The sequence below is a fragment of the Vipera berus genome (genome assembly GCF_964194415.1).
Source record: "Vipera berus genome assembly, chromosome: Z".
NCBI lineage: Eukaryota > Metazoa > Chordata > Lepidosauria > Squamata > Viperidae > Vipera > Vipera berus.
The window spans coordinates 2,727,839-2,755,701 of record NC_138205.1 but is presented as its reverse complement, the minus strand read 5'-3'; the positions used below and the strand labels follow the sequence as shown (position 1 = coordinate 2,755,701).

At 45.2% G+C, this 27,863-nt stretch overlaps 1 protein-coding gene across 3 annotated transcripts in view; it reads left to right on the top strand.

Annotated features, from left to right (window-relative positions):
• The first annotated feature begins 1,434 nt into the window (after positions 1-1,434).
• Positions 1,435-27,863, top strand: part of LOC308678525 (polyunsaturated fatty acid lipoxygenase ALOX15B-like) — a 37,902-nt gene continuing 11,473 nt past the window's right edge. For 2 of the 3 annotated variants that reach the window (XM_081345753.1, XM_081345752.1), the window contains exons 1-9: positions 1,435-1,584; positions 1,757-1,828; positions 4,323-4,458; positions 14,985-15,145; positions 19,437-19,646; positions 21,908-22,112; positions 23,380-23,464; positions 25,788-25,910; positions 26,769-26,872. In XM_081345753.1, the coding sequence (XP_081201879.1) occupies positions 4,371-4,458; positions 14,985-15,145; positions 19,437-19,646; positions 21,908-22,112; positions 23,380-23,464; positions 25,788-25,910; positions 26,769-26,872 (976 nt within the window). In that variant the 5' untranslated portion in view covers positions 1,435-1,584; positions 1,757-1,828; positions 4,323-4,370. The remainder of the gene's footprint in view (positions 1,585-1,756; positions 1,829-4,322; positions 4,459-14,984; positions 15,146-19,436; positions 19,647-21,907; positions 22,113-23,379; positions 23,465-25,787; positions 25,911-26,768; positions 26,873-27,863) is intronic. The other variant, XM_081345754.1, reaches the window with a different exon arrangement.

The following is a 27,863-nucleotide window of genomic DNA, read 5'->3' as shown; positions in this document are numbered from 1 at the left end:
GAGGAGGAGGAGGAGGAGGAGGAAGAGGAAGATGCATGGTGTTCTTTGAGCTTGGTTATTTTATGCAGCCATTTCGGGATCCAACTACATCGTTGCTTGAAAGGTTTGTGGGGAGGTGGAGGGAGAATAACAGGCATAATGGAGCTGGAAGGGACCTTGGAGGTCATCTAGTCCAACCCGCTGCTCAAGCAGGAGACCCTATGCCATTTCAGACAGATGGTTGTCCAATAATCTCTTCTTAAGGAGGAGGAGGAGGAGGAGGAGGAGGACTGTGGGGTTCGTGGGGGTCTCTGAGCTGGCTGGTTTCCTGGCAGACGTCTCCTGACCCAACTAGGGAACCTCATCAGTGCTTGAAGGAAGTAGAGTTTGGAAGGAGGAGGAGGAGGAGGAGGAGGAGGACTGTGGGGTGCATGGGGGTCTCTGAGCTGGCTGGTTTCCTGGCAGACGTCTCCTGACCCAACTAGGGAACATCATCAGTGCTTGAAGGAAGTGGAGTTTGGAAGGAAGAGGAGGAGGAGGAGGAGGAGGAGGAGGAGGAGGAGGAGGAGGAGGAGGAGGAGGACTGTGGGGTGCATGGGGGTCTCTGAGCTGGCTGGTTTCCTGGCAGACGTCTCCTGACCCAACTAGGGAACATCATCAGTGCTTGAAGGAAGTGGAGTTTGGAAGGAAGAGGAGGAGGAGGAGGAGGAGGAGGAGGAGGAGGAGGAGGAGGAGGAGGACTGTGGGGTTCATGGGGGTCTCTGAGCTGGCTGGTTTCCCGGCAGACGTCTCCTGACCCAACTAGGGAACATCATCAGTGCTTGAAGGAAGTGGAGTTTGGAAGGAGAAGGAGGAGGAGGAGGAGGAGGAGGAGGAGGACGACGACGACTGTGGGGTTCATGGGGGTCTCTGAGGTGGCTGGTTTCCCGGCAGACGTCTCCTGACCCAACTAGGGAACATCATCAGTGCTTGAAGGAAGTGGAGTTTGGAAGGAGAAGGAGGAGGAGGAGGAGGAGGAGGAGGAGGAGGAGGACTGTGGGGTTCATGGGGGTCTCTGAGCTGGCTGGTTTCCTGGCAGACGTCTCCTGACCCAACTAGGGAACATCATCAACACTCGAAGGGAGGGAGGAGTCGTCGTCGTCTTCGTAGTAGTAGTAGTAGAAGGGGAGGAGGAGGAGGAGGAGGAGGCACGCAGCCTTCCCCCTCCCCTCGTCTCCTTCCCTCCCGCCTGCCCAGCTGCGCCTTTACGCGCGGCCGCTGCGCCTTGCCGGATGGCGCTGCCCGAGGCGCGGGCGGGCAGGGACCCGGTTGGCGGCGGGGGAGGCGGCCCGCCCTCGGCAGGTGGAGCTCCGCGCCGCAGCCGGGGCCGCCCAGCCCGCCAGCCAGTCGGCCGGCAGCCGTTTGGGAGCGCAGGGCGGGTTGGAGCCGGACCGGACGCATCTCCGCCCCGCTTGCCCGGACTGGCCCTGGCTGAGCCCCGACGGAGCCCCGGGCGCCCGCGGCGGAGGAAAGAGGCGAGCGGGACCTTCTGCGGAAGCGATCCTGAGAGCGGCGGCCCGCCGCGCGATCCTGACCGATCCTCCTCTGCGCTGGAGGATCGCCCAGGTCTGTCTGCCCCACCCGCACCTGGCGGCGGGGGGAGCCCGATGGGGGGTGTAGTCGCTGGACCACTTTGCAAGGGGCGCCAGGTTGGAGAAGCCGAACGCAGAAGCCCTGAATTGCTCCGGAGCCGCGACCCATGGGTTTTGTGACTCTTTTTTTTCCCCTCCCTTTCCAGGCTGACACCTCTCCCGGGACTTGGAGTACTCCTAGTTCGGGGAAGGGAAGCGGGAGGAGATCTACCGGCGAGGTGAGCGCCCTCCTTGGCGGAATCAATGCCTTTGCAGGACAGGCAGAAATTCAACAGGGAGAGCTGCCCTGCTTTTCTCTATCCATCTCTTGCCTTTGCAGCGGCTCCTCGCCGCCTCGATTGACCTCCCCCCCCACACACACAAAAAAAATGTCCGCTGCTAAGCGAGGCCTTTGTCAAGGGAGCGTTGCCTCGTTTTATGACCTCTTACGGCCACGGGCGTTAAGCGAATCGCGGCCGTCCTTCAGGGAGTCAGGCGGTTGCTAAGTGAATCTAGCTTTCCCCCCCCATTGACTTGGCTGGTCAGAAAGTTACAAAAGGGGATGACGTGACACTCCCCACCCCAGCCCACCGGGACATAGCGACCGTCGTAAGTGTGAGTCGGTGGACAAAGTGTCCGAATTTTGATCCCGGCAACCGTGGGGAGGCTGCGATGGTCGTAAGCGTGAAAAAGGGTCAACAAGTCGCTGTTTTCAGTGCCGCTGTAACTTACGACGGTCGCTAAATGAACTGTAAGGGGAGGACTTCCTGTGTTGTTGTTTTTTTAAAAAAATCAGTGCTTTGAGTGCTGCAGCAGTGATTAGAAATGAGTTTTGCAACCCATAAATATATACCGGTAAATATATGAATGAATATATATATCTTAAGTGTTTCTTCTTTTTTCGATGCACCCGGTCAGCCCAAAAATGGGAAATCTTTTGCCTGTATCAGCCCCAATTTAGGGCTGTCCTCAGGCAGCGTCGCTTCTGCGAATGTATATATAATTGTATATATGGAACATTATCAGTGGTAGAAGGGAGGGGGGTTGCAGAGAGGAGGAGGAGGAGGAGGAAGACGACTGTGGGGTCCTTGGTGCTCTCTGAGCTGGGTGGTTTCCTTGCAGATGTTTCATGACCCAACTAGGGAACATCATCAGTGCTAGAAGGGAAGGGAAGGGAAGGGAAGGGAAGGGAAGGGAAGGGAAGGGAAGGGAAGGAAGGAAGGAAGGAAGGAAGGAAGGAAGGAAGGAAGGAAGGAAGGAAGGAAGGAAGGAAGGAAGGAAGGAAGGAAGGGAAGGAAGGAAGGACTGTGGGGTCCTTGGTGCTCTCTGAGCTGGGTGGTTTCCTTGCAGACGTTTCATGACCCAACTAGGGAACCTCATCAGTGCTGGAAGGAAAGGGAAGGAAAGGGAAGGAAGGAAGGAAGGAAGGAAGGAAGGAAGGAAGGAAGGACTGTGGGTCCTTGGTGCTCTCTGAGCTGGTCGGTTTCCTTGCAGACGTTTCATGACCCAACTAGGGAACCTCATCAGTGCTAGGAGGGAAGGGAAGGGAAGGGAAGGGAAGGGAAGGGAAGGGAAGGAAGGAAGGAAGGAAGGAAGGAAGGAAGGAAGGAAGGAAGGAAGGAAGGAAGGACTGTGGGGTCCTTGACGCTCTCTGAGCTGGCTTGTTTTCTTGCAGACGTTTCATGACCCAACTAGGGAACATCATCAGTGCTAGAAGGGAAGGAAGGAAGGAAGGAAGGAAGGAAGAAAGGAAGGAAGGAAGGAAGGAAGGAAAGGAAGGAAGGAAGGAAGGAAGGAAGGAAGGAAGGAAGGAAGGAAGGAAGGAAGGAAGGAAAGACTGTGGGGTCCTTGGTGCTCTCTGAGCTGGGTGGTTTCCTTGCAGACGTTTCATGACCCAACTAGGGAACATCATCAGTGCCAAAAGGGAGGGGGTTGTGAGGAGGAGGAAGAGGAGGAGGAGGAGGAGGAGGAGGAGACAGTGAGGTCCTTGGTGGTCTCTGAGCTTAGAGTTTTTCTTGCAGACGTTTCGTGACCCAACTAGGGAACATCATCAGTGCTAGAAGGGAGTGGACTTTGCAAGGAAGAGGAGGAGGAGGAGGAGGCACCCAGCCTTCCTCCCTCCTTCCCCCCTCCCTTCTGTCCAGGTCCCCCCTCGTGTGTGGCCACTGCGCCTTGCCAGATTGTGCTGCCCGGTCTTAATCACACGCACACACAGAGACGTGTGCCTTAAGTCAAATTTGGCCTCTGGCAACGGATGGGGACAAGTCCGTGCGGTTTTCTTGGCAGCCATTTGTTTAAAAAAAAATAAACACCCCAAAAAGTCAGAGGCCTGGCCCAAAGTCACCCAGCTGGCTTCCCCGCCCAAAGCAGGATTAGCACTCGGGTTCCCCACTCCCAACCTAATCCCTTTCTCAGTCCGGTCTCTCCGCTTATTCCAAAGAAAAATCCTTGCCAAGAAATGGGGAGGATTGGCAGCCCTGGAGTTAAACGGGATCCACCTGCTCGCCGTCGGCCTGGGGGGGTGGGGGTGTCAACAGCTGGACTACTGCACCGATACCGTGAGTGGGTCATCCCTGGTTAGCCCTGGAGGCAGCCCGCTAGGAAGGCCAGAGGGGGAAAAAATAAACAATAAAAATGACTTTTGCAATTTCAGCGCCGGCCTTTGATGTTGGGGGGAAAAATAATAATAATAATAATAATAAAAATTCCCTCTGGGATGTTTTTGCCTCTTAGGAATGTCGGCCCAATAAGTTTGCTTAAATTGCCTTAAAGTGCCCCAAAATGCAGCTCAAAGCGGTTCCGAAGTTGCAAAGAACTTGGACGGTTCTCCTGAACAGCTGCCGAATTTTCCCACAAAATTCAGCCAGAGGTAAGATTCCGGATTCTTGCTGTGAGATCCAGAGGCCCAAAGAAGCGATGCTCTTGATCAGGGGCTGAACGACACGGGGTCCTCGGCTTGCGACCAAAAATTTATGTCGCCGAGGGAGACATTTGTGAAGTGAGCCTGGCCCCATTTCCTGACCTTTCTTGCCATGGCCCTTCCTTCCTTCCTTCCTTCCTTCCTTCCTTCCTTCCTTCCTTCCTTCCTTCCTTCCTTCCTTCCTTCCTTCCTTCCCTATTGTCCTCCCTTTCTCCCATCCTCCCTTCTTTCTGTCCTTCCTTCCTTCCTTCCTTCCTTCCTTCCTTCCTTCCTTCCTTCCTTCCTTCTCTATTGTCCTCCCTTTCTCCCATCCTCCCTTCTTTCTGTCTGTCCTTCCTTCCTTCCTTCCTTCCTTCCTTCCTTCCTTCCTTCCTTCCTTCCTTCCTTCCTTCCTTCCTTCCTTCCTTCCTTCCATCCTTCTCTATTGTCCTCCCTTTCTCCCATCCTCCCTTCTTTCTGTCTGTCCTTCCTTCCCTCCTTCCTTCCTTCCTTCCTTCCTTCCTTCCTTCCTTCCTTCCTTCCTTCCTTCCTTCCCTCCTCCCTTTCCGGTGTCATTGTAACTTTCGATCAGTCGCTAAACAAATGCAGGCAGTCCTCGACTTGCGACCACAGCGGAGCCCAAATTTTCTGCTGTTAAGTGAGACCCTTGTTAAAAGTCAGGTTTGCCCCATTTGACAGCTTCACTTGCCAAAGTTGTTAAGGGAACGACTGCAGTTGTTAAGCTAGGGAAGACGGTCGCTAAGCGAACCCCGATTCCCCCGTTGACTGTGCCCGTTGGAAGGTCGCAAAAAGGGGAAATCGCGTGACACCCCTCCCCCCCGCGGGGGACGCTGCGACCGTCATAAATAAGAGTCGGTTTGGCAAACATCTGAATTTTGATCCCGCGACCATAGGGGGAGGGACGCTGCGACGGTCGCAACTACGAAAGGCCGTCCTAACTCACTTTTTTTTCCAGCGCTGTTATAATTTAGAACGGTCACTAAACAAGCGGTTGTAAGTGAAGAACTAGCTGTAATCTCACCGCACTGATCATATATTGAAACAATCTGCCCGTGGTTGTTTTTTTTCCTAGCTGTCCATTAATGTCACACACACACACACACACACACACATATACACATATATATATGTACATATATATACATACACGCGCGCGCGCACACACACACAGAGGGACATGACGAAATTTCAGACACATCTTTACAACCGGTTGAAGCATTCAACGTGACACAATTTATGACCCGCTTTTTTGGGGGGGGCGGGCGGGCTGGGAACTGATCTTTTCGGTCAGTTCCCAGCAAAAACACAAAAAGCAAACCTGCCCGTAGGAATGCACTGACTCGCTTAATGACCAGGGTGCTTGCTTAATGACCACCGCAGAGTTGTGATAAAATCAGGTGGGTTGCACGGGTGCCTTGAACCGCAATCATATAAGCGATTGTATGGTTGTGTTTTTGTGTTATTCCGGGCTTCGTTACCGTCATAAGTCAAGGTCTACCTACACCCAGGTTTTTTAAGCCGGGATCGGACAATCCTTTGTCTAAAATGGTATACAGGGCCTCCTGCTTGTTGAGCAGGGGGTTGGACTAGATGACCTCGAAGGCCCCTTCCGATTCCGTTTTTCTGTTGTTATTCTGTCGTAGCCCGTATTGTCGACGGGAGACCTCTCAGGAAATAATTTTTAAAAACCACCTTATTATTTTTTTTAAACTTTGTTGCACCCTTTAAGTACCCACATGCCACCCAAACCTCAGGCTGTGACCTTCTAACTCTAAATGAATTTTGTCTCTCTGCAACGTTCTGCTCCTTCCATCCAAAACCAAACCACAAAAATACATGCATGCAAAATATATTTCCCAAACCGGTAAACCCAGCCCTGCGTTTTCCTCTACACTTTGCAACACTTTTAATTTGTGGTTTCTTTTTTCCCTTGCGGGCCGAATTTAAATAGTGCCTATTTTTTTTTGGCTACTGTTTGAATGGTTGATCAGTTGTCAAAAATAATAATAATAATAATAAACCCCACAACAACGCAAGGCAGTCCCATCAGAGGAGAGCTGTAAGGGACCTCGGAGGTCCTCTAGTCCAACCCCCTGCTCAAGTAGGAGAGCCTAACCCGTTTCAGACAGATAGTTATCCAATCTCTTCTTGGAGGAGGAGGAGGGGGGGAGGGGGAGGAGGAGGATAGAGTTGGAAGGGGGCCTTGGAGGTCTTCTAGTCCAACCCTTTGGAATCAATTACCGGTTGACCTCCAGATGGCTCCCGACCTTTGCTCTTTCCGCCGGGATCTGAAAACCTATTTATTTGAACAGGCCGGCTTGGTTTAAGCCGTTTGGGGTATTTTTAATTATTTATTGTTAGGGCTTAATTAATTTAATTTCATTTTAACTTTTGTACGTAAAGCTTTCACTGCCCTGTACACCGCCCTGAGTCCTTCGGGAGAAGGGCGGTATAGAAATTCAATTATAAATAAATAAACAAATAAACCCCCCCCCCTGCTCAAGCAGGACACCCAATGCCATGTCAGACAGATTGTCGTCCAATCTCTTCTTAAGAACCTCCAGTGATGGAGCGCCCACAACATCTGGTGGCCAGCTGTTCCACCAGTTAATTGTCCTCACTGTCAGGAAGTTTCTCCTTAATTCCAGGCTGCTTCTCATTTCCCATCCGTTGTTTTTTTTTTTTTTTGGTCCGGCTTTCAGGTGCTTTGGAAAATAAGTTGAGCCCCCCCCCTCTTCTTTGGGTAAAAGGTAAAGGTAAAGGTTCCCCCGCACATGCGTGCTAGTCGTTTCCGACTCTAGGGGCCGGTGCTCATCTCCGTTTCAAAGCCGAAGAGCCAGCGCTTGTCCGAGGACGTCTCCGTGGTCATGTGGCCGGCATGACTAGACGCCAAAGGCGCACGGAACGCTGTTACCTTCCCACCGTAGTGGTCCCTATTTTTGTACTTGCATTTTTTTTCACGTGCTTTCGAACTGCTAGGTTGGCAGAAGCTGGGACGCGTAACAGGCGCTCACTCTGCTACGCGGCACTCGGGATTCGATACTGGAAGACTGCTATCCTGTCTCCCCCCCCTCCCCCCACCGTCCAAATCCTTCTTTTCTCTAGGCTGGCCAAACCCCAAATCCCGCAGCCGTCCTTTGGACTTTTTAATCATCTTAGTTGCTCTTCTCTGCGTTTTTTTTCCCCAAAGTCTCATCCTCTTTTTTTTTTTGGGGGGGGGGAAGCGGTGTCCGAGAAACTGGATGCCTCATTCCAACTCTGGCCTTACTAAGGCTTTACGGAAGCCGCTGCTAAAACACGTCACCTGATTTTGATTCCGGGCCTCTGTTTATACAGCCGAGGGTCGTGTTGGCTTTTTTTGGGGGGGCTGCCGCCGCACACGGCTGGCTCGCCTTTAAGGTCCCTCTCACCGTTGGTGTTTTTTCAGCCAGGTTTCGCCTCATCTGAATGTGGACTTTGGTTTTTTGTTGTTTTTTTTTCCCCTACCTAGGTGTAGACCCTGCTTTTTCTCTAGGTTTTATTTCACTTTGCTATTTGCCCCAAACCTGGAATTAAGGCGAAACGTCCTGAGAGTGAGGACAATTAACCAGTGGAACAGCTTGCCACCAGAAATCCTGGGTGCTCCATCCCTGGAGGTTTTTAAGAAGAGGCTAAAGAGTCGCTTGTCTGAAATGGGATAGGTTCTCCTGCTTGAGCAGGGGGCTGGACTAGAAGACCTCCAAGGTCCCTTCCAGCTCTGTCCTCCTCCTCCTCCTCCTCCTCCATTTTAAGAAGAGGCTAAACAGTCACTTGTCTGAAATGGTATAGGTCAGGGGTGTCCAAACTTTTTTCAAAGAGGGCCAGATTGGATGAAGTGAACATGCTGGAGGGCCGAACATTTTTCCGAACATTCTTTGAACAATTGCAATTAAATGCAAATGAATTATTTTATGCCAAGTTAATTGCAAATGGCATACTTTTCATTTTATAACATTAAGGTCAACTGACAGCTGAGTTTTTACAATGTATTTTATGTGCAAAACAAGAGGCTTGACAGAACAGTGGAGCCTAAGGGGAGACATACAGGCGCCCTGCCCCCTCCGCTCTCATTCACTCGCCTTTGCTTGGAAAAGTTTCTCTCTCGGTCTCATTCACTCGTTTTGTTTGCAAAAGCTTCTCTCTCGCTCTCTCATTCCCTCACTCTTGCTCCAAAAAGCCTCTTTCATGCTCTCATTCACTCACACTGCTCAATAAACGTTTCTCTCTCGCTCTCATTCACTCACCAACTCAAAAGGCCAGCCGCGGCGCCTCCATTGACTTCCATGGGGACGCTTGGCAATTAAAACCACTCCCGCTACTGCTGCTAACTTTTTCACTTGCTGCTTGGTTCCGATTTAACCTGCAGAAACCAATCCCCGAGCCGGCCCCCATGGCAGCAGCGAGCCCCAAGGAGCGGGGCGGCCCAGTGTGCTCGCCGAGACGCTGGAGCGAGATTGCCCCCAACAATCTGAACACGAGATCGGCATTTCTCAGCCCGTGCTGATCTCGCGCTCCTTACAATCTCCCTCTCTTTGTTTCAGCTTGCTTTCTGCATTTGGGACAAAGACTGGAGACTCGAGAGAGGGAGATTGTAAGGAGCGCGAGATCAGCACTTTCTGCATTTGGGACAAAGACTCGAGATTCGGCGTTTCTCAGCCCGTGCTGATCTCGCGCTCCTTACAGTCTCCCTCTCTCGAGTCTTCATCCCAAATGCAGAAAGCAAGCTGAAACAAAGAGAGGGAGACTGTAAGGAGGGCAAGATCAGCGCAGGCGGAGAAATGCCGAATCTCGTGTCTTCATTCCAAATGATTGCCTTCCGCAATGCAAGCAACTGGGATGGCTCAGCAGAGGGAATGGGCATTTCTCCACACGCAGGAGAGGTTTGTTAGGGAGGCGGTGGTCCGGCGTTGTTTACCTCCTTCCTGTGTGTGTGTGTTAGACCTGTGGGGAACAGCTGGTAGAGGTGGCCGTCCAGCGTTCCCCCCCCCTCCTGTGTGTGTGTGTCGGGCCCACAGAGAGATGCAAACACCAGACTGCCACCACCTCTACCAGCCATTCCCCACAGGTCCGAGACACACACACACACACACACACACACACACACACACAAAACGAGAGGGGGAAAAATGCTGGACTGCTGCCTCCCTACCAGCCGTTCCCCGCGGGTCCAACACACACACATACAAATGAGAGGGGGGAAAATGCCAGACTGCCGCCTCCCTACCAGCTGTTCCCCGCAGGTCCAACACACAGAGACACAGAGAGAGAGAGAGAGAGAGAGAGAGAGAGAGAGAGAGAGAGAGAGAAGGGGGAAAAGAAGGAGGGGATCTGGCAGCACCCGAGACTCCATATGCTGCTCAGAAACACCCTCTCACCGCCCTCCCTCCTGTGGCACACAGTCTTCTGCTTGCCGCCCTCAATCAGAAGGGAGGGCCGTGGGAGGGCCGCATTTACACAGAGCAGGGAGGGCTGTTAGAGGGCCGTATTAAACCGCCCCCCCCCCGGGCCGCAAATGGCCCGCGGGCCAGACTTTGGACATGCCTGGTATAGGTTCTCCTGCTGGAGCAGGGGGCTGGACTAGATGACCTCCAAGGTCCCTTCCGGCTCTATTCTGTCCTAATTCTAATGTGGCGAACGGCAAAAAAAAAAAAACGAAATAAAACCCATCCCCCTCGGCCAGACTTTCCTCTTCATCGAGGTGACGACATTTTATTTCCCCTGTGTTAACACATCCTTCTTAATTTCATTTCATAACGTCGTGATTTCGAAATAATAACATACGATTTGCATTTGCTGCAGTAATCCCCAAGATTTCTTCAGCTGACAAGACGTTTTCTCCCGTTTTTTTTCCCCCCTGATCTTGGATCTTTGAAAAATTCCCTTTTTGAGTGTGTGTGTCTGTGTGTGTGTGTGTGTGTGTGTTTGACATCTTCATCCTCCAGTTACGGATTGTCTTCACTTGTTTAGCGGCCGTTCAAAGTTACGAGGGCCCTGAAGAAAGTGACTTCTGACTGTGTTTTGCACTTACGACCGTTGCAGCCTCCCCGTGGTCAGGTGGTCAAAATTTGGACATTGCCTCGTATTTATGACGGTCTGAGGGTTCTTCCTCCTTTTGTGACCTGACAAGCAAAGCCAATGGGGAAGTCGTATTCAATTAACAACTGTGTTACTAACTGAACAACTGCAATGATATAATAATAATAACAACAACAACAACAGTAATGAGAGGAAGAGGTGAAGGAGGAGGAGGAGGGGGAGGAGAAGAGGAGGAGAAGGAGGAGAAGAAGTTGGAAGGGATCTTGGAGGACATCTAGTCCAACCCCCTGCTCAGACAGGAAACCCTATACCATTTCAGACAAACTTGCTTAACGCACCTGGCCAAAAATGGTTTTAAAATGAGTTAAAACTCACTTGCTCTCAATTGTAGCCATAAGCCGAGGACTGCCTACATTGGTGTGGACAAGCTAGATTCAGTTAATGACTGTGTGGCTAACGGCAGCTGCGATCCACTTAACAACCGTGGCAAGAAAGGGGGTCAAATAAGAGTAGTCTTACTTCACACTAGAAATGTTGTGGCCATAAGTTGAGGACCGCCTGCGTTGGTTTTAAAACCTGCAGCTAACGTGCCAAAGTTGCGTTCGTGGAATTTCTGGCTGCTGAGAGCTTGTCACAGTCACAATTCAAACACAACAGTAAGTTGTGTTGTTCTACCCTGAACGGAAGGTATTTAAACAGAGGCAAAAAAAAACTGGCTCCCACAATGGGGAGGAGAATTTATATCGCTAAATGAGTCGCACCCGGTTTTATGACCTTACTGGCTACAATTGTGAAGTCAGTCGGTGCGGTCGGTAACTGAATCACCCAGTCATTAAGCAAATCTGGCTCCCACCCCCAGGTTGACTTCGCTTGTCGAAAGCCAGCTGGGATGGTCACCAAGGGGGACAACGCTACAACTGTTGTGAATACGGGTCCGGATGCCCAATGCCCAATTTTTTTTGATCCCGTGACCGTAGAGAAACCGTGCTGGTCGTAAGTGCGAGGACTGCTGGGAAGTCACTTTTCCCAGGGCCATTGTAACTTTGAGCGGGTCGCTAAACAAAATGGTTATAAGGCCTGCTAGAAGTTGTGGCTGAGCTTCCCAGAAATCTATGGATATTTTTTATTATTATTATTAAAAAAAGATCTTTTTTCAGAATTTCATAGAATGACAGAGTTGGAAGGGACCTTGGAGGTCATCTAGTCCAACCCCCTGCTCAGGCAGGAAACCCTATACCATTTCAGACAAATGGCTGTCCAGTCTCTTCTTAAACACTGGAGGTTTTTAAGAAGAGACTGGACAGCCATTTGCCGGAAATGGTATAGGGTTTCCTGTCTGAGCTGGGGGTTGGACTAGATGACCTCCAAGGTCCCTTCCAACTTCTTCTTCTCCTTCTCCTCCTCCTCCTCCTCCTCCTCCTCCTCCTCCTCCTCCTCCTCCTCCTCCTCCTCCTCCTCCTTCTTCTTCTTAATATTATTATTATTATTATTATTATTATTATTATTATTATTATTATTATTATTATTATTATTATTATTATTATTATTATTATTATTATTAATAGAGATAAATAGAGATATATAGAGATATAGAGATATAGAGATATAGAGATATAGATATAGTATTGATCAAAGCAGTCAATTTAGCCATCTCTGCTAACTACATCAGCTTTTGCAGCCGTTCTGCCATTCTGGGGATCAAAATGTCTTTATTAGCCTGGAAGTAGAGAGGTCATCGGCCTTCAACCACGTTTCAGTTGGATTTGAACCAACTTTTTTTTTTTGCCAAATAGTTCCCCTTTGTGTCATTCAGCTCTGCCAGGGAGCTGCAGAATTGTGTTGACATTGTGTACCACCCTCTCCCGCGCAAAAAAAAGAAAAAAAGTGGAATTTGAGTTTGCTTTCATTGCTGGAAAGTTATCCTGCAAGGCTGTAACTTAAAAGTAATTAAGCACTTAAAAAAAAAATAAGTGAAAGGGAGGTCAAAATCTTAAAAAAAAAAAAAAAGCAACAACGCACAATGTGAGCATTTTGCAAAAAGTGGGTGGGGGAATTTTCCAGAGAAGCCAGCCGGGGTCAAGTTAGTTTACACTGCAGAAAAAAATGAAAACGTTTAAGAGTTCTTAGGAATTCCTGGCGCGGACTCGTTCAATTCGATGGCAACTTGAGGGTTTGGCAAAGACAGCTAGTCCTTGACTTACGACCGCAATGGAGCCCTAACTTTCCGCCACTAAGCGAAACAAGTCAGTTTTGCCCCACTTGACAACCTTCCGCGCCGCAAATCGCTGCGGTTGTTTAGTTCGTACTTAACCTGCTAAGGGAATCCACCTTTCCCCGTCGAATTTGATGGACGCAAGCGTGCAACAGGGGATTGCGTGACCGCCACCCCCTTGCCCAGGACGCTGCGACCGTCATAAGTGCGAGTCAGTTTGCAAGCATCCCAATTTCGATCAAGTGACCCACGGGGATGCTGCGACGGTCGTAAGTGTGAAAAACGGTCCCAAATCCTTTTTTTTTTTTGAGCGCTGCTGTAACTTCGAACTAAATGAAAGGCAATTTAAAGGACTATCTGCAGCTGTGCATCACTTCCCATCTGGAACCAGGTTATTTATCATTAATTACCTTCGAGATTTGGGTTTTCTTTTTTCATGTTTTAAATATGACGTTGTGGAAGCTTCGTCAGTGGAAGCTTTCAAGGAGAAACTGGACTGCCATCTGTCAGAAATGGTGTCGGGTCTCCTGCTTGGTTGGGGGGTTGGACTAGATGACCTCCAAGGTCCCTTCCAACTCTGTTATTCTACTCTACTCTACTCTAATCTAATCTGTTTTCTATTTTATTCTATCCATTATTCTTCTACTCTATTCTGTATTTTATTTAATTCTGTCCATTATTAATCTGTTATCCCTTCCAACTCTGTAACTCTATTCTATTCTATTCTATTCTATTCTATTCTATTCTATTCTATTCTATTCTATTCTATTCTATATTTCTATTCTATTCTATTCTGTTCTGTTCTGTTCTGTTCTATTCTATTCTATTATTCTATTCTATTCTATTCTATTCTATTCTATTCTATTCTATTCTATTCTATTCTATTCTTTATTTCTATTCTATTCTATTCTATTCTATTCTATTCTATTCTATTCTATTCTATTCTATTCTATTCTATTCTATTCTATTCTATTCTATTCTATTCTATTATTCTATTCTATTCTATTCCCATAATTCTATTCTATTCTATTCTATTCTATTCTATTCTATTCTATTCTATTCTATTCTATTCTATTCTATTCTATTCCTTATTTCTATTCTATTCTATTCTATTCTATTCTATTCTATTCTATTCTATTCTATTCTATTCTATTCTATTCTATTCTATTCTATTCTATTCTATTCTATTCTATTCCTTATTTCTATTCTATTCTATTCTATTCTATTCTGTATTCTATTCTATTCTATTCTATTCTATTCTATTCTATTCTATTCTTATTTCTATTTCTATTTCTATATTTTTATCCTATCCTATCCTATCCTATCCTATCCTATCCTATCCTATCCTATCCTATCCTATCCCTATTTCTATTTTTATATTATTATTATATCCTATCCTATCCTATCCTATCCTATCCTATCCTATCCTATCCTATCCTATCCTATTCCATATTCTATATTCCATTTCATTCCATTCCATGCTATGCTGTGCTGTGCTATTCTTTATTCTACCCTATTTATTTTTTTATTTTAATTCCATTTATATCCCGCCCTTCTCCGAAGACTCAGGGCAGCTTACAAGCTTAGCAGTAGCCTTCATTCTATGTATATGCCTGCTTATTAGGGCTTTCACACACACCCCCAAGCGGCATTGTTACAAAGTCAGCTTAATTGCCCCCAACAATCTGGGTCCTCATTTTACCTACCTCGGAAGGATGGAAGGCTGAGTCAACCTTGAGTCAACCCATCCCATCCCATCCCATCCCATCCCATCCCATCCCATCCCATTCCAATCCAGGCAGCCTCATAAACCACTTTGGGCTTGTGTATTTCTCTCTCTCTCTCTCTGGCTGGCCAATGACCCCAGTAAATAAATATTGTGCAAGGCTTAAGGAATAAAGGGAAGTGATAAAAAGGGGTTATTGCAGCGGTGATGCAAGAGCAGGGGAACAGCTGGGAGAAATGAGATTGTGACTGGAAGTTAACACGCCCTTTTGCAGCCTGGGGTCAAAAGGTTGCTTCGCTTCTCAGCCAAAATGGATATTAAGGAGAGAGAGAAAAAAATTCAACAATGGCCTGATTTATCAGGGCTGCAATAAATTTTCCGCTGCAATAAATCAGCGTGTTGTTTTCTTCAAGCAGGAAATGGACCCAGGTGACCCAGGGTCTTTTGGGAAGAAAAAAAAAGTCCTGTGTTTTTTTTTTGCAGCCTACAGCGGTGATCCTTGGAGAAAATTGGCTGGTTTTGGCAACCCTGGTTTGAACCAGACGAGTCTAAAGAGATCCAGGCCTTGGGCTGGATTCCCAGAAATTCAAGGATGTGGTTTTCTGTTATTAGGAAAAGCCACCATTTTGCAAAGAGAAATGCAGGTAAGATTATCTGTTGGGTTGTTGTTGGGTTTTTTTGCGAGTGTGTGCGTGCAGTCCTCGACTTGTGACCGCAAAGGAAACTTCTGTTGGCTGTCGTTAAGTGAGTCGCACGAGGTAGGTAGTCCTCGGCTTACTTAAACCCTTCGTTTATTGGCCGTTTGAAGTTACAAAAGTCACTTATGATCATTTTTCATACTTACGACCATTGCAGCATTTCCACAACTGACTCGTACTTATGACGGTCTCAGTGTCCCAGGATCCCAGGATCAAAATTTGGACACTTGGCAAGTGACTCATATTTACGACAGTCGTAGAGTCCCGGGGTCACATGATCAAAATTCAGATGCTTTGCAACTGACTTGTATTTACGACGGTCGCAGAGTCCCGGGGCCACGCGATCAAAATTCGGACGCTTGGCAACTGATTCATATTTATGACGGTCGCAGTGTCCTGGGGTCCCGTGATCCCCTTTTTTGCGACCGACAAGCAAAGTCAGTGAAATTGCAATTTTTGATTTTCTTCACGTGTTTTATCCCGTCATCTGAAAAAGGCTTCCCTTATTCAAACTCCTTAGCGTTTTCCTGTTTCGCTTCTCACACCAACATCTAATATTCTAATTATAAATCTTATCATTCTAGTTATAATAATACTTCTGTTTCTAGCAAGGGAAGCTTTTGGTTACCCCCAATATAACTTACTTTGGAATTATAAAAATAGAGGCATTTTGGAACATGGATGGGAAATTAAAATAAAAAAAGAGAGAGAGAGAAAACAGGATACTGGTTGAACATATGGATATTAAATGCAAATGCAATTAAGTAATGTTTTGGTTAGAAAAGATATCTTAAACTGACGTTATCGATATTATCAGAAAAATGTAACAAAGATGTTGATACTCAATTATATATAGACTTAATAACAATAAGAATTCTATTTGCCTCGTGTGGGAAAACAGGTACCATCGGAAGAAGAGAGGAAACATTTGATGGTGCAATAATGGATCTTCTATATTCAAGAAGTTAATATAGACCACTGGATTACTAATGGACCCAGACAACACGCTGTTTATTAAGTATTTGCCTGCAAAGTTAGAGGAATAGAATAGAATAGAATAGAATAGAATAGAATAGAATAGAATAGAATAGAATAGAATAGAATAGAATAGAATAGAATAGAATAGAATAGAATAGAATAGAATAGAAAATATGGAATGAAAATGGAAAGAATAGAATACAATAATAGAATAGAATAGAATAGAATAGAATAGAATAGAATAGAATAGAATAGAATAGAATAGAACAGAAAATATGGAATGGAAATGGAAAGAATAGAATACAATAATAGAATAGAATAGAATAGAATAGAATAGAATAGAATAGAATAGAATAGAATAGAATAGAATAGAATAGAATAGAATAGAATAGAATAGAATAGAAAATATGGAATGAAAATGGAAAGAACAGAATACAATAATAGAATAGAATAGAATAGAATAGAATAGAATAGAATAGAATTAGAATAGAATAGAATAGAATAGAATAGAATAGAATAGAATAGAATAGAATAGAATAGAATAGAATAGAATAGAACAGAAAATATGGAATGGAAATGGAAAGAATAGAATACAATAATAGAATAGAATAGAATAGAATAGAATAGAATAGAATAGAATAGAATAGAATAGAATAGAATAGAATAGAATAGAATAGAAAATATGGAATGAAAATGGAAAGAACAGAACAGAATAGAATAGAATAGAAGCTGGAAGGGACCTTGGAGGTCTTCTAGTCCAGCCCCCTGCTCAAGCAGGAGAACCTATATCCTCTCAGACAGGTGGATGTCCAGTCTCTTCTTGAAAATCTCCAGTGATTAATAAAATATTTATAAAAAGAAAAAGGCCCCCAGAAGATAATACGAGTGATAAAACCTTCCTTCTGGAGCAACATCATAAAAGGAAAGGAAGAGGTGGAGGGAAGAGAAGAAACGTGCACCTTCACGAACCATTTTTTTTTAGAATTATAGTATTCTTCAAAATGACCCAGAAGTTTTTTTTTAAAAAAAGAATTGTTACAATCCCCCTTATATATTTGACGGGTATGTATCTTGCAGGCTTGACCGGTTTTGCACTGGACAATAAAGCAGTTTGATTGGCCAGCGCAACTGGTCGGTCAAGCTTGCAAGATACAAATCGGTCAGATTTGTAAGACGGGAGACGCATCCTTGAGGCCAAATTTCTGTGGTCCAAGGTGGTGGTGGTGGGGGGGGATGTTAGGTGCTTCGGCTTCTGGCGAGATAAATTTCCTCCTGTCTCCATCCTGCAATCTTTTTTTCTTTCCTTTTTTAAGCACCGACTTTTTATTGTTTTGTCCGAGTATTAAAAAAATACAAAGGAAACCAACCTATAGGAAATTAGGGGATTTCCTTCGTATTTTTATAAGCCTAAGCACGAGAGGGGACGCGGTGGCTCAGTGGGTTAGGACGCTGAGCTTGTCGATCAGAAGGTCGGCAGTTTGGCGGGTCGAATCCCGAGTGCCGCGTAGCAGAGTGAGCGCCTGTTACTCGTCCCAGCTTCTGCCAACCTAGCAGTTCGAAAGCACGTAAAAATGCAAGTAGAAAAATAAGGACCACTCAGGTGGGAAGGTAACAGCGTTCCGTGTGCCTTTGGCGTCTAGTCATGCCGGCCACATGACCACAGAGACGTCCTTGGACAAGCGCCGGCTCTTCGGCTTTGAAACGGAGATGAGCACCGGCCCCTAGAGTCGGAAACGACTAGCACGCATGTGCGGGGGAACCTTTACCTTTACCTTTAAAGCACGAGAGAGCAGATATAAAGGAGAAGAGAGAGGATGTATTAAATGCTGAAATGGGAGAAATCTTGGTGACTGAATCTACAGTATGTGGCAATTACAATCCAAATAAGAATATTATATTGTACTACTAATCTGTTGGTATGGAAATGAGATAGATAGGTATCTGGGTTACTAGGTATTGGAGAGAATTGTGACCAAGGGAAATGGGGTCACTCAGAAATTTGGAAATGATAAATTTCAAACGGTTAACTTAAATTTTAGTGCAAAATTAAAGCTGGGAAAAGTTATAAGGGGATCGATGGTTTAAAGATGGAATGTTAAAATAAATAAAATATATAAAAAGTAGTGACAAATGTAAGGAAACTACTAAATAGCTGACGGATAAAATAAGGAGTATGTTAATTTAGATAAGAGACAATCTGTGTTAAAGGAAAAAAGAGAGGAAATTATTGGATATAACAACTGGAGATTTGTAATCATATACATATGTAGGAAATGGAACTATTGTAACCCAGACACCACGTTGCTTTTCAAAGATATAATTGTAATATTGGAAAATTAATAAAAATTTTTTTTTTTAAAAAAAAAGGAAATTAGGGGAAGGGAGATTTCTCCTCCCAGAAGCTTCTACAGCTCCAACTAGACGGTGAGGAATGGGAGGATTTATACTCCTTGCAGAGAGCTGGTCATTTGCCTTCTTTTAGAGAGCCGTTGAGGCCGCTTGGAGGTTTGTCCCAAGGGTGCTTTTTCCAGGAGCCAACTGGACTTTCTTGTGTTTCTTTGAAGAGGTTTCGCTTCTCATCCCAGAAGCTTTCTTCAGTTCTGACTGAATGGTGGGGAAGGGAAGGATTTATACAGCTGGTCATTTGCCTTCTTTTAGAGAGCCGTTGAGGCCACCTGGAGTTTTACCTGTGTCCTCAGAGTCACCCGAGTGGTGCAAATCACATCCTCTACCTCCAGTCTACCACACAGTCGTTTCGGTGTTTCCAAGAAGGCTCCACGCCCATTTGCACCACTCAGCTGAGCCTGAGGACACAAGATTAACCTCCAGGTGGCCTCAATGACTCTCTAAAAGGATGCAAATGACCAGCTGCCCGCAAGGAGTATAAATCCTTCCATTCCCCCACCGTCCAGTAGGAGCCGAAGAAGCTTCTCGGCTGAGAAGCGAAACGTCTTCAAAGAAAAAACGGAAGATCCAGTTTGCCTCCTGAAAAAAAAGCACCTGAGGGCCTCAACGACCCTCCAAAAGAACGCAAATGACCAGCGATCTGCAAAGGAACATAAATCCTTCCATTTCCCCACCCTCCAGGCAGAAGTGAAGAAGCTCCTAGGACGAGAAGTGAAAAGTCTTCAGAAGTAAAAACAACAACAACAACACGGACATCCAGCTGCTATCCCCCCGCTTATATTAACAAAAATCGCTGTTGTCCTTTCAAATCCGAAGCGTGCAATCCTCCATCTCACCTTTTCTCCTCCTCCAGGAGCAGGAAAAGAAGAATTTTGGGAGAAGATGGAGTTCCGGGTCTTGCAGGGATGCAACGCCACCCTTGGTGTACAAAGTCCGAGTCGCCACCGGGAAGATTTGGGGTTCCGCCACCTTCGACTCCATCTCCATCACCCTGGTGGGCTTAAAGGGGAAAAGCCCTAAGCAGCTCCTGGATAAGACCGGGAAGGACTTCATCCCCGGGGCGGTGAGATTCGCACCCTGGGCTCAGGTGGGGGCAGGGGAAGGGCGGGCGAGAGGCCATCTTTAGGCTTTGCAACCTTGCAGAATTCCCTTCGCACTGGCGACTCGCCACCGTGCAGAGCGTTGTGGCTTCGCTGATTTATTATCGGTGGACTCGACGGCCACAACCACGGTTAAGGGATACTACTTTTTTTACTCTCCCCCCCCCTGTTTTTTACGTCTTCCCTTGCCGCGGTCGTTAAGCAAATCGCTGCCATTTTGAAGCCAGGCGCGCGGTTGTGTAAGCGAACCCGGCTTTCCCCCGTTGACTTGGCTCGACGGGCGGTCGCAAAAATGGGGATCATGTATTGCGCCCCCCTCCCCTGGGACCGTCATAGATAGGAGTCAGTGGCCAAGCATCTGAAATTTTGATCCCGTGACCACGAGGAGGCTGCAACGGTCGTAAGCGTGAAACACAGTTGTAGGTCACTTTTTTCAGGGCTGTTGTAACTTTGAACGGCCACTAAACAAATGGTTGTAAGTTGAGGACCATCTACAGGTACACACCTGTCCCTTAAGTGCCTTCAGAACTTGACAAGTGAGCAGTCCACAGCATCTCGGACCCTCTGCTCCACCATCTGCTTAGGTTCTCCTGCCAAAGCAGGGGGTTGGACTAGAAGACCTCCAAGGTCCCTTCCAGTTTCTATTCCATTCCATTCCATTCCATTCCATTCCATTCCATTCCATTCCATTCCATTCCATTCTATTCTATTCTATTCTATTCTATTCTATTCTATTCTATTCTATATTTAATTATTCTATTCTATTCTATTCTATGGTAGAGGACAGGAAGGCCTGGAGGAACGTTGTCCATAGGGTCGCGATGGGTCGGACACGACATCGCAACTAACAACAACAACAAATTCTATTCTATTCTGTATTTTATTATTCTATTCTATTCTATTCTATTCTATTCTATTCTATTCTATTCTATTCTATTCTATTCTATTCTATTCTAATATTTTATTTTATTCTATTCTGTTCTGGTATATTTTCTTCTATTTCTATTCTGTTCTAATTTCTCTTCTCTTCTCTTATATATTTTATTATTCTATTCTATTCTAACTTCTATTCTAATATTTTATTTTATTCTATTCTGTTCTGTTGTATTCTCTTCTATTTCTCTTCTATTCAAATTTCTATTCTATTCTATTCTATTCTATTCTATTCTATTCTATTCTATTCTATTCTATTCTATTCTATTCTATTCTATTCTATTCTGTATTTTATTATTCTATTCTATTCTATTCTTATATTTTATTTTATTCTATTCTGTTCTGGTATATTGTCTTCTATTTCTATTCTGTTCTACTTTATATTCTCTTCTCTTCTATATTTTATTATTCTATTCTATTCAAATTTCTATTCTAATATTCTATTCTATTCTATTCAAATTTCTATTCTATTCTATTCTATTCTGTTCTCTCCATTTCCATTCCATATTTTCTATTCTATTCAAATTTCTTTTCTAATATTATTTTATTTTATTCTGTTCTATTCTGTTCTGTTGTATTCTCTTCTATTTCTATTCTATTCAAATTTCTATTCTACTCTATTCTATTCTATTTCTATTTTTATATTTATATTATTATTCTATTCTATTCTATTCTATTCTATTCTATTCTATTCTATTCTATTCTATTCTATTCTATTCTATTATTATTTATTTCTTATTCTATTCTATTCTATTCTATTCTATTCTATTCTATTCTATTCTATTCTATTCTATTCTATTCTATTCTATTCTATTCTATTCTTCTATTCTATTCTATTCTATTCTATTCTATTCTATTCTATTCTATTCTATTCTATTCTATTCTATTCTATTCTATTCCATTTTCTATTCTATTCTATTCTATTCTATTCTATTCTATTCTATTCTATTCTATTCTATTCTATTCCATTCCATTCCATTCCATTCCATTTTCTATTCTATTCTATTCTATTCTATTCTATTCTATTCTTCTATTCTATTCTATTCTATTCTATTCTATTCTATTCTATTCTATTCTATTCTATTCTATTCTATTCTATTCTATTCTATTCTATTCTATTCTATTCTATTCTATATTTTATTCTTCTATTCTGTCCTGTTCCATTCTGTTCCGTTTGATTCTATTCTTACCTTTTCCCTAATTTCTTTCTTCTGGGTTAATGGGGGCCTCAACAGACAGATGTCCAACCGGTGGTGCTTCCGTCCTGCAACAGATCCTCTTCTTCCCTTAGGTGGATGACTACGAGATCCTGAGCGATCGTGACCTGGGTCCCCTGCTTTTAATCCGTCTCCACAAGGAACCGTATCAATTTTTCCCCGAGGATCCTTGGTTCTGCGACTTCGTCCAGCTGACCGCGCCGGATGGCCAGACCTTCCATTTCCCTTGCTACCAGTGGCTGGAGGGCTACCAGACCCTGGAGCTCAGAGAGGGGACAGGTGAGACCATCCAGTCCATCCCCCGTCTTGGGAAATAAAATAATAATAATAATAATAATAATAATAATAACCCTGAAAGAATCCCGTAGGAGCTTCTGAAGATGTACAGGAAGTCCCTGACTTACAAGGGTTCGGTTAGCCACCGTCCATACTTCACGACGGCACTGAAAAAAGCGACTTACGACCGTTTTTCACACTTAACGGCCATTGCCGCGTCTCCCGTGCTCACGTGATCAAAACGTGAGGTGCTTGGCAACCGACTTGTATTTATGACAGTCATATTATGGTCGTAAGTTAAGGACTACCCTTCTTTTGGGAAGGGGATGCCTTATTTTATATCTCCGACGACGACTCTGCCAGGTCTTCTGTGCTGAATCAGAACTTGAATTTGATCTTCCTAAATCATCCCCACCACTGTCCGCTTTTTAATTATTTTTTTAAAAAAATATTATTATTATTATTATTATTATTATTATTATTATTATTATTATTATTATTGTTGTTGTTGTTGTTGTTGTTGTTGTTATTATTATTATTATTATTAAAAAATTCCATTTCTACATTAAACCGTGTCTTGTCTAGGTATCCAAGTATTAAAATAGAGTAATCATGACGTTTGCAATAATCTTATCCAAAGGCATTCGCATGCTAGAAAATAGCCATCAAATGATTAAAAATAGCCTTAACATTAGTTATATCGCAGTTAAAAAGCATTTACTAATCCGTTACAAATCTCGCTCGCTTAATCCACATGTTCTCATATTTCCAACTTTCTGACCTCTGTTTCGATCAGCTAACCATTGGCAAAATAAATCCCATGTCATGTAATATTCCGTTTCTTACTTTTTCTTTAATTTTTAACGTTAACCTATCCGTTTCTGCGCATTCCAATATTTTTTTAATTTAACGACAACAAACAAAAACAACAACAACAACAACAACAACAATAACAATAACAACAACAACAACAACAACAATAATAATAATAATAATAATAATAATAATAATAATAATAATAATAATTTTGGAAGGGACCTTGAAGGTCATCTAGTCCAACCCCCTGCTCAGGCAGGAAACCCTGTACCATTTCAGACAAATGACAATGTTCTCCTCTCCACTCCTGAGGAATAGGAAGGTTTTGGTTTTTTTCCCCCAGAGTTAGCCCCGCCCCCTTGCTGGTGGATCTGAGAACCCTGGCAGAAACCCACGCGCGATTCGAACCCAGTGCCCAGAAGGACATTGTCCTTCCTTTTTTTGTCTCTGCCAGGCAAATTGATCTGTGATGATGGTCAGAACCCTTGCCTCCTGGGACACAGGACGGAGGAGCTGAGAAACAGGCAGGACACCTACAGGTAAGGCTTTCCGGAGCTGGTTTTTTATTTTTATTTTTTAAAAAAAACCCATCCCTTTTATTCCGATGCAAGAGACTTGCAGGCCCGAGCACACTCACACCCCCGCAGCGTGCACAACACACCGCAGCCTCCTCTCTGCAAACAGTCTTGCAAATACCCTTTCCGCCGACGTGTGTAAACGCGATTTAGGCCTGCGTGTCTGTGGACGGTTGTTTTGTCCGATTTTGAAGTTGGCTCGGGCCGCTGACGTTTCCGTTATAAGGTCTCCCCGATTTACGGACGGTTTTATAAAAGCGCCTCGACTCTCGCAACGGTTCAAAATTACCATGATTCTGGGGAAGGGGAAAAAAAAAATTCAGGTCCTCGCACTTATGACCAACTTCAAATTTATGGCTGGCCATCCTGTTTATGACCGTTGCAGCATCCCCGGGGCCCTTTGCGACCTTTCCAGATTTCCAAACCTGCTGAATTCGCTTAACAACCACGGCAAAAATGGTCGTAAAAGGAAGTACGACTCGCTTAATGACCGAGTCGCTTAGCGAGAGCGGTTCTGGCCCCAATTGTGCTTGTAAGTCTGGAATAGAGAGGGGAAAGTAGGGAGGAGAAGGAAGGAAAGGGATTTTCTCCAAAAAAAAGTCACAGTTAGTGGCTTACTCGGGAGGCGTCTTAAAGCTGCAACTGTAATATCTGGTGGACTTGCCGTAAAGCTAAAAGATTTTGGTCAAAACTACACATACGGTTGGGGGGAAAAATGACTAAAAAACACATAGATTTTAAGCCAGAACTGTTTCTGTTAGGCCTAATAGGAGGAAACTATGAGAAAGATTGTATATACTTAATTTTGCATGTATTAACTGCAGCAAGAATTGTATTTGCCCAATATTGGAAAATATGAAAACTTACCAACAGAAGAACAACTAATTAAGAAAATTTTAGATTGTGCAGAAATGGACAGATTGACATTAAAGGATGAAAGAAGACTCGGTGTACTTTAGAACGTGGGACAATTTTTATCAATGGCTAGAAAAACGAGTTAGCGAGAAAGGAACGTGATATGTAACATTGAATATATATTAGTAAGAAGACTATTGAGTGATTAACATATTGATGATGATAATATAGAAATTAATTATTGCTCATTGTTTTTTTAAAATACATGAACCCAGACAACATGCTGTTTGCTAACTATTAAGAATGTTTTTTTAAAAAAAAACAACCTAACCCTATAAACATTAATTATATCTATCTATCTATCTATCTATCTATCTATCTATCTATCTATCTATCTATCTATCTATCTATCATCTATCTATCTATCTATCTATCTATCTATCTATCTATCTGTATCATCTATCTATCTATCATCTATCTATCTATCTATCTATCTATCTATCTGTATCATCTATCTATCTATCATCTATCTATCTATCTATCTATCTATCTATCTATCTATCTGTATCATCTATCTATCATCTATCTATCTAACTATCTATCTATCTCTGTATCATCTATCTATCTATCATCTATCTATCTATATCTATCTATCTATCTATCTATCTAACTATCTATCTCTATCTCTATCTCTACACATATATCTCTATATCTCTCTATATATCTATAGCTATCTCTGTCTCTCTATATACATCTATCTATATCTATCTACCTATCCATCTCTATCTATCTATCTATCTCTATCTACATCTATCTATATTTATATCTATCTATCTATGTATAAAGGGACGCGGTGGCTCAGTGGGTTAGGACGCTGAGCTTGTCGATCAGAAGGTCGGCAGTTTGGCGGGTCGAATCCCGAGTGCCGCGTAGCAGAGTGAGCGCCCGTTACCCGTCCCAGCTTCTGCCAACCTAGCAGTTCGAAAGCACGTAAAAATGCAAGTAGAAAAATAGGGACCACTCCGGTGGGAAGGTAACAGCGTTCCGTGCGCCTTTGGCGTCTAGTCATGCCGGCAACATGACCACGGAGACATCCTCGGACAAGCGCTGGCTCTTCGGCTTTGAAACGGAGATGAGCACCGGCCCCTAGAGTCGGAAACGACTAGCACGCATGTGTGGGGGAACCTTTACCTTTATCTATCTATCTATCCATCTCTATATCTATCTTATCTATCTATCTATCTCTATCTATCTATCTATCTATCTATCTATCTATCTATCTATCTATCTGCAACTGTCACATTTTGTTGCGGTTTCCACTTTCTTTAATCTTGTTCTGTTTGGTCCTGTAAAAGTCTCTTGGGACCCGCCGGGATGGCTGCTGTGAAAACTAGGCTGAAAATGAATTTAATCTCTCCCTTTGAAACGCAAGGTGGGCCGAATTCGCCCCCGGCTTGCCTCGGTGTGTGGCGGTAGAGACCGTGGATGAGATGAACACCAACATCAAGTTCTCCTTAACCAAGATGAGCACATTCATGGTCCGCTCAAAACTGACGTGAGTCCCGGGACGGGATGGAGGAGTCCCTGGGGCTCTCTCTCAGCTGGGGGGGGTCTCCTTGCAGACCTTCCGTGACCCAACTAGGGTACCTCGTCAGTGCTAGAAGGGAGGGGGGTCTGCAGAGGGGAGGAGGAGGAGAAGTATGATTGGTGGCTTTCTTGAAGATGTTTCATGACTCAGCTAGTTGACAGTGGTAGAAGAAGTAGGGTTTCTGGAGAGGAGGAGGGGGAGGACTGTGGGGTCCTTGGTGGTCTCTGAGCTTGGCTGTTTTCCTGCAGTCATTTCATGGCCCAACTAGGGAACGTCATCAGTGCTAGAAGGGAGGAGGAGGAGGAGGAGGAGGAGGAGGAGGACAACTGTGGTCCTTGGTGCTCTCTGAACTTGATTATTTTCCTTGCAGAAGTTTCATGGCCCAACTAGGGAACATCATCAGTGCTAAAAGGGAGGAGGAGGAGGAGTAGGAGGAGGACTATGGGGTCCTTGGTGCTCTCTGAGCTTGGCTGTTTTCCTTGCAGACGTTTCATGACCCAACTAGGGAACAACATCAATGTTAGAAAGGAGGAGGAGGAGGACTGTGGGGTTCTTGGTGGTCTCTGAGCTTGGCTGTTTTCCTTGCAGACGTTTCATGACCTAACTAGGGAACCTCATCAGTGCTAGAAGGGAGGGGGGTTCTCTTTTTATGTACCAGCGGCTCATGTAGACCCAGCGAAGGAATCTCCCACCGAAGGCTGACAGGGAAAGCCTTTGAATTTGTCATTCCTTTCACTCGCTTGTGAAGAAAAACGGTTCACCCTGATCCGGCAACCGAAGGGCGATCCGGATTCACTCCCTCTCCCTTTCTCCTTGGGTCCCCAGGCGGCTGGAGTTCAGGTTAAAAGGCTTAATGAACTACCAGGAATCCTGGAGAAGACTCGAGGACATCCGCAAGATTTTCTGGTTCAACAAGACTTTGGTTTCAGGTTGGTATGCAAGGAGGAGCAGGAGGAGGAGGGCGACGAAGGACAAAATGCGGCACGGCCACCGATGTAGGGAGTGGCTAAAATGTGCCCTGACCCAATTCCCCGAACACAACAGAAGTGTCAATAAACCTCCAACGTTCCTTTCGTTCGGGAGTGCCCGCCGTTTCACGCAGCCGGCTGTGGAAAGTCTTCTCGTTGCCTCCCAGGCAACGGCTCTCGCTCCCTTTTCTCCTGAAGGGACCTCCCAAAACCCCAGAGTTAATCTCACTCTCTCAGCAATGAGCGTCCTTTGGGCAAGCTGGCTCTCCTCCAGCCCAAGGCGCACGTACACGCTCAGAAGGCGCTCCCGACTCCCGCCGCCACTTGGAAACTCTGGCAAGTTTCCTAACAGGAGTAGTTCCAACTACTGCCCACTGGCAGGGAGACGAGTGCCTATTCGTCACAGCGCTTGCCTTTTACCCACCGTTGAGGGCAGGGCTGGGATTCAAGTAGGTGAACGGCCAGTTCTCTGTGTGGATGGCGCTTCCGGAAATGCAACAAGAAATGAGCTACTGGTTCTGCTGAACTGGTGCGAACTGGCTGAATCCCACCATTGGCCGAGGGTCTCTTAGCAGCAGTGACTCTTCCACCCCGAAGACCAGCCCATAGCCTCTCGCTGTCCTCCTCGGCCTCCGCCACGCCCGCACATCAATCACTGGCCCCATGTGATCCTCCTCTCCTGAATCACTTGCCTCCAGGCGTGGAGGTCTCAGCCGTTCCGTCTGGGGGCCGGCGGAGGACCCAGGCTCCGCCACTATCCCTGGCTGCGACCTCTCCTGTCCTTCGTCCCCATCGGAGCTTTCAGATGGCCCTGACACTGGGACCAACGTCCACCCCTGTGCTTCCTCCTCTGAGTCGGCCGTGGAGTCCTCCAGCGGCCGACAGGCCCCATGGAAGAAGCAACGTGGGCCATGTACAGAACATGGAGCTCCAGAATTGAGAGGCTTTAAAG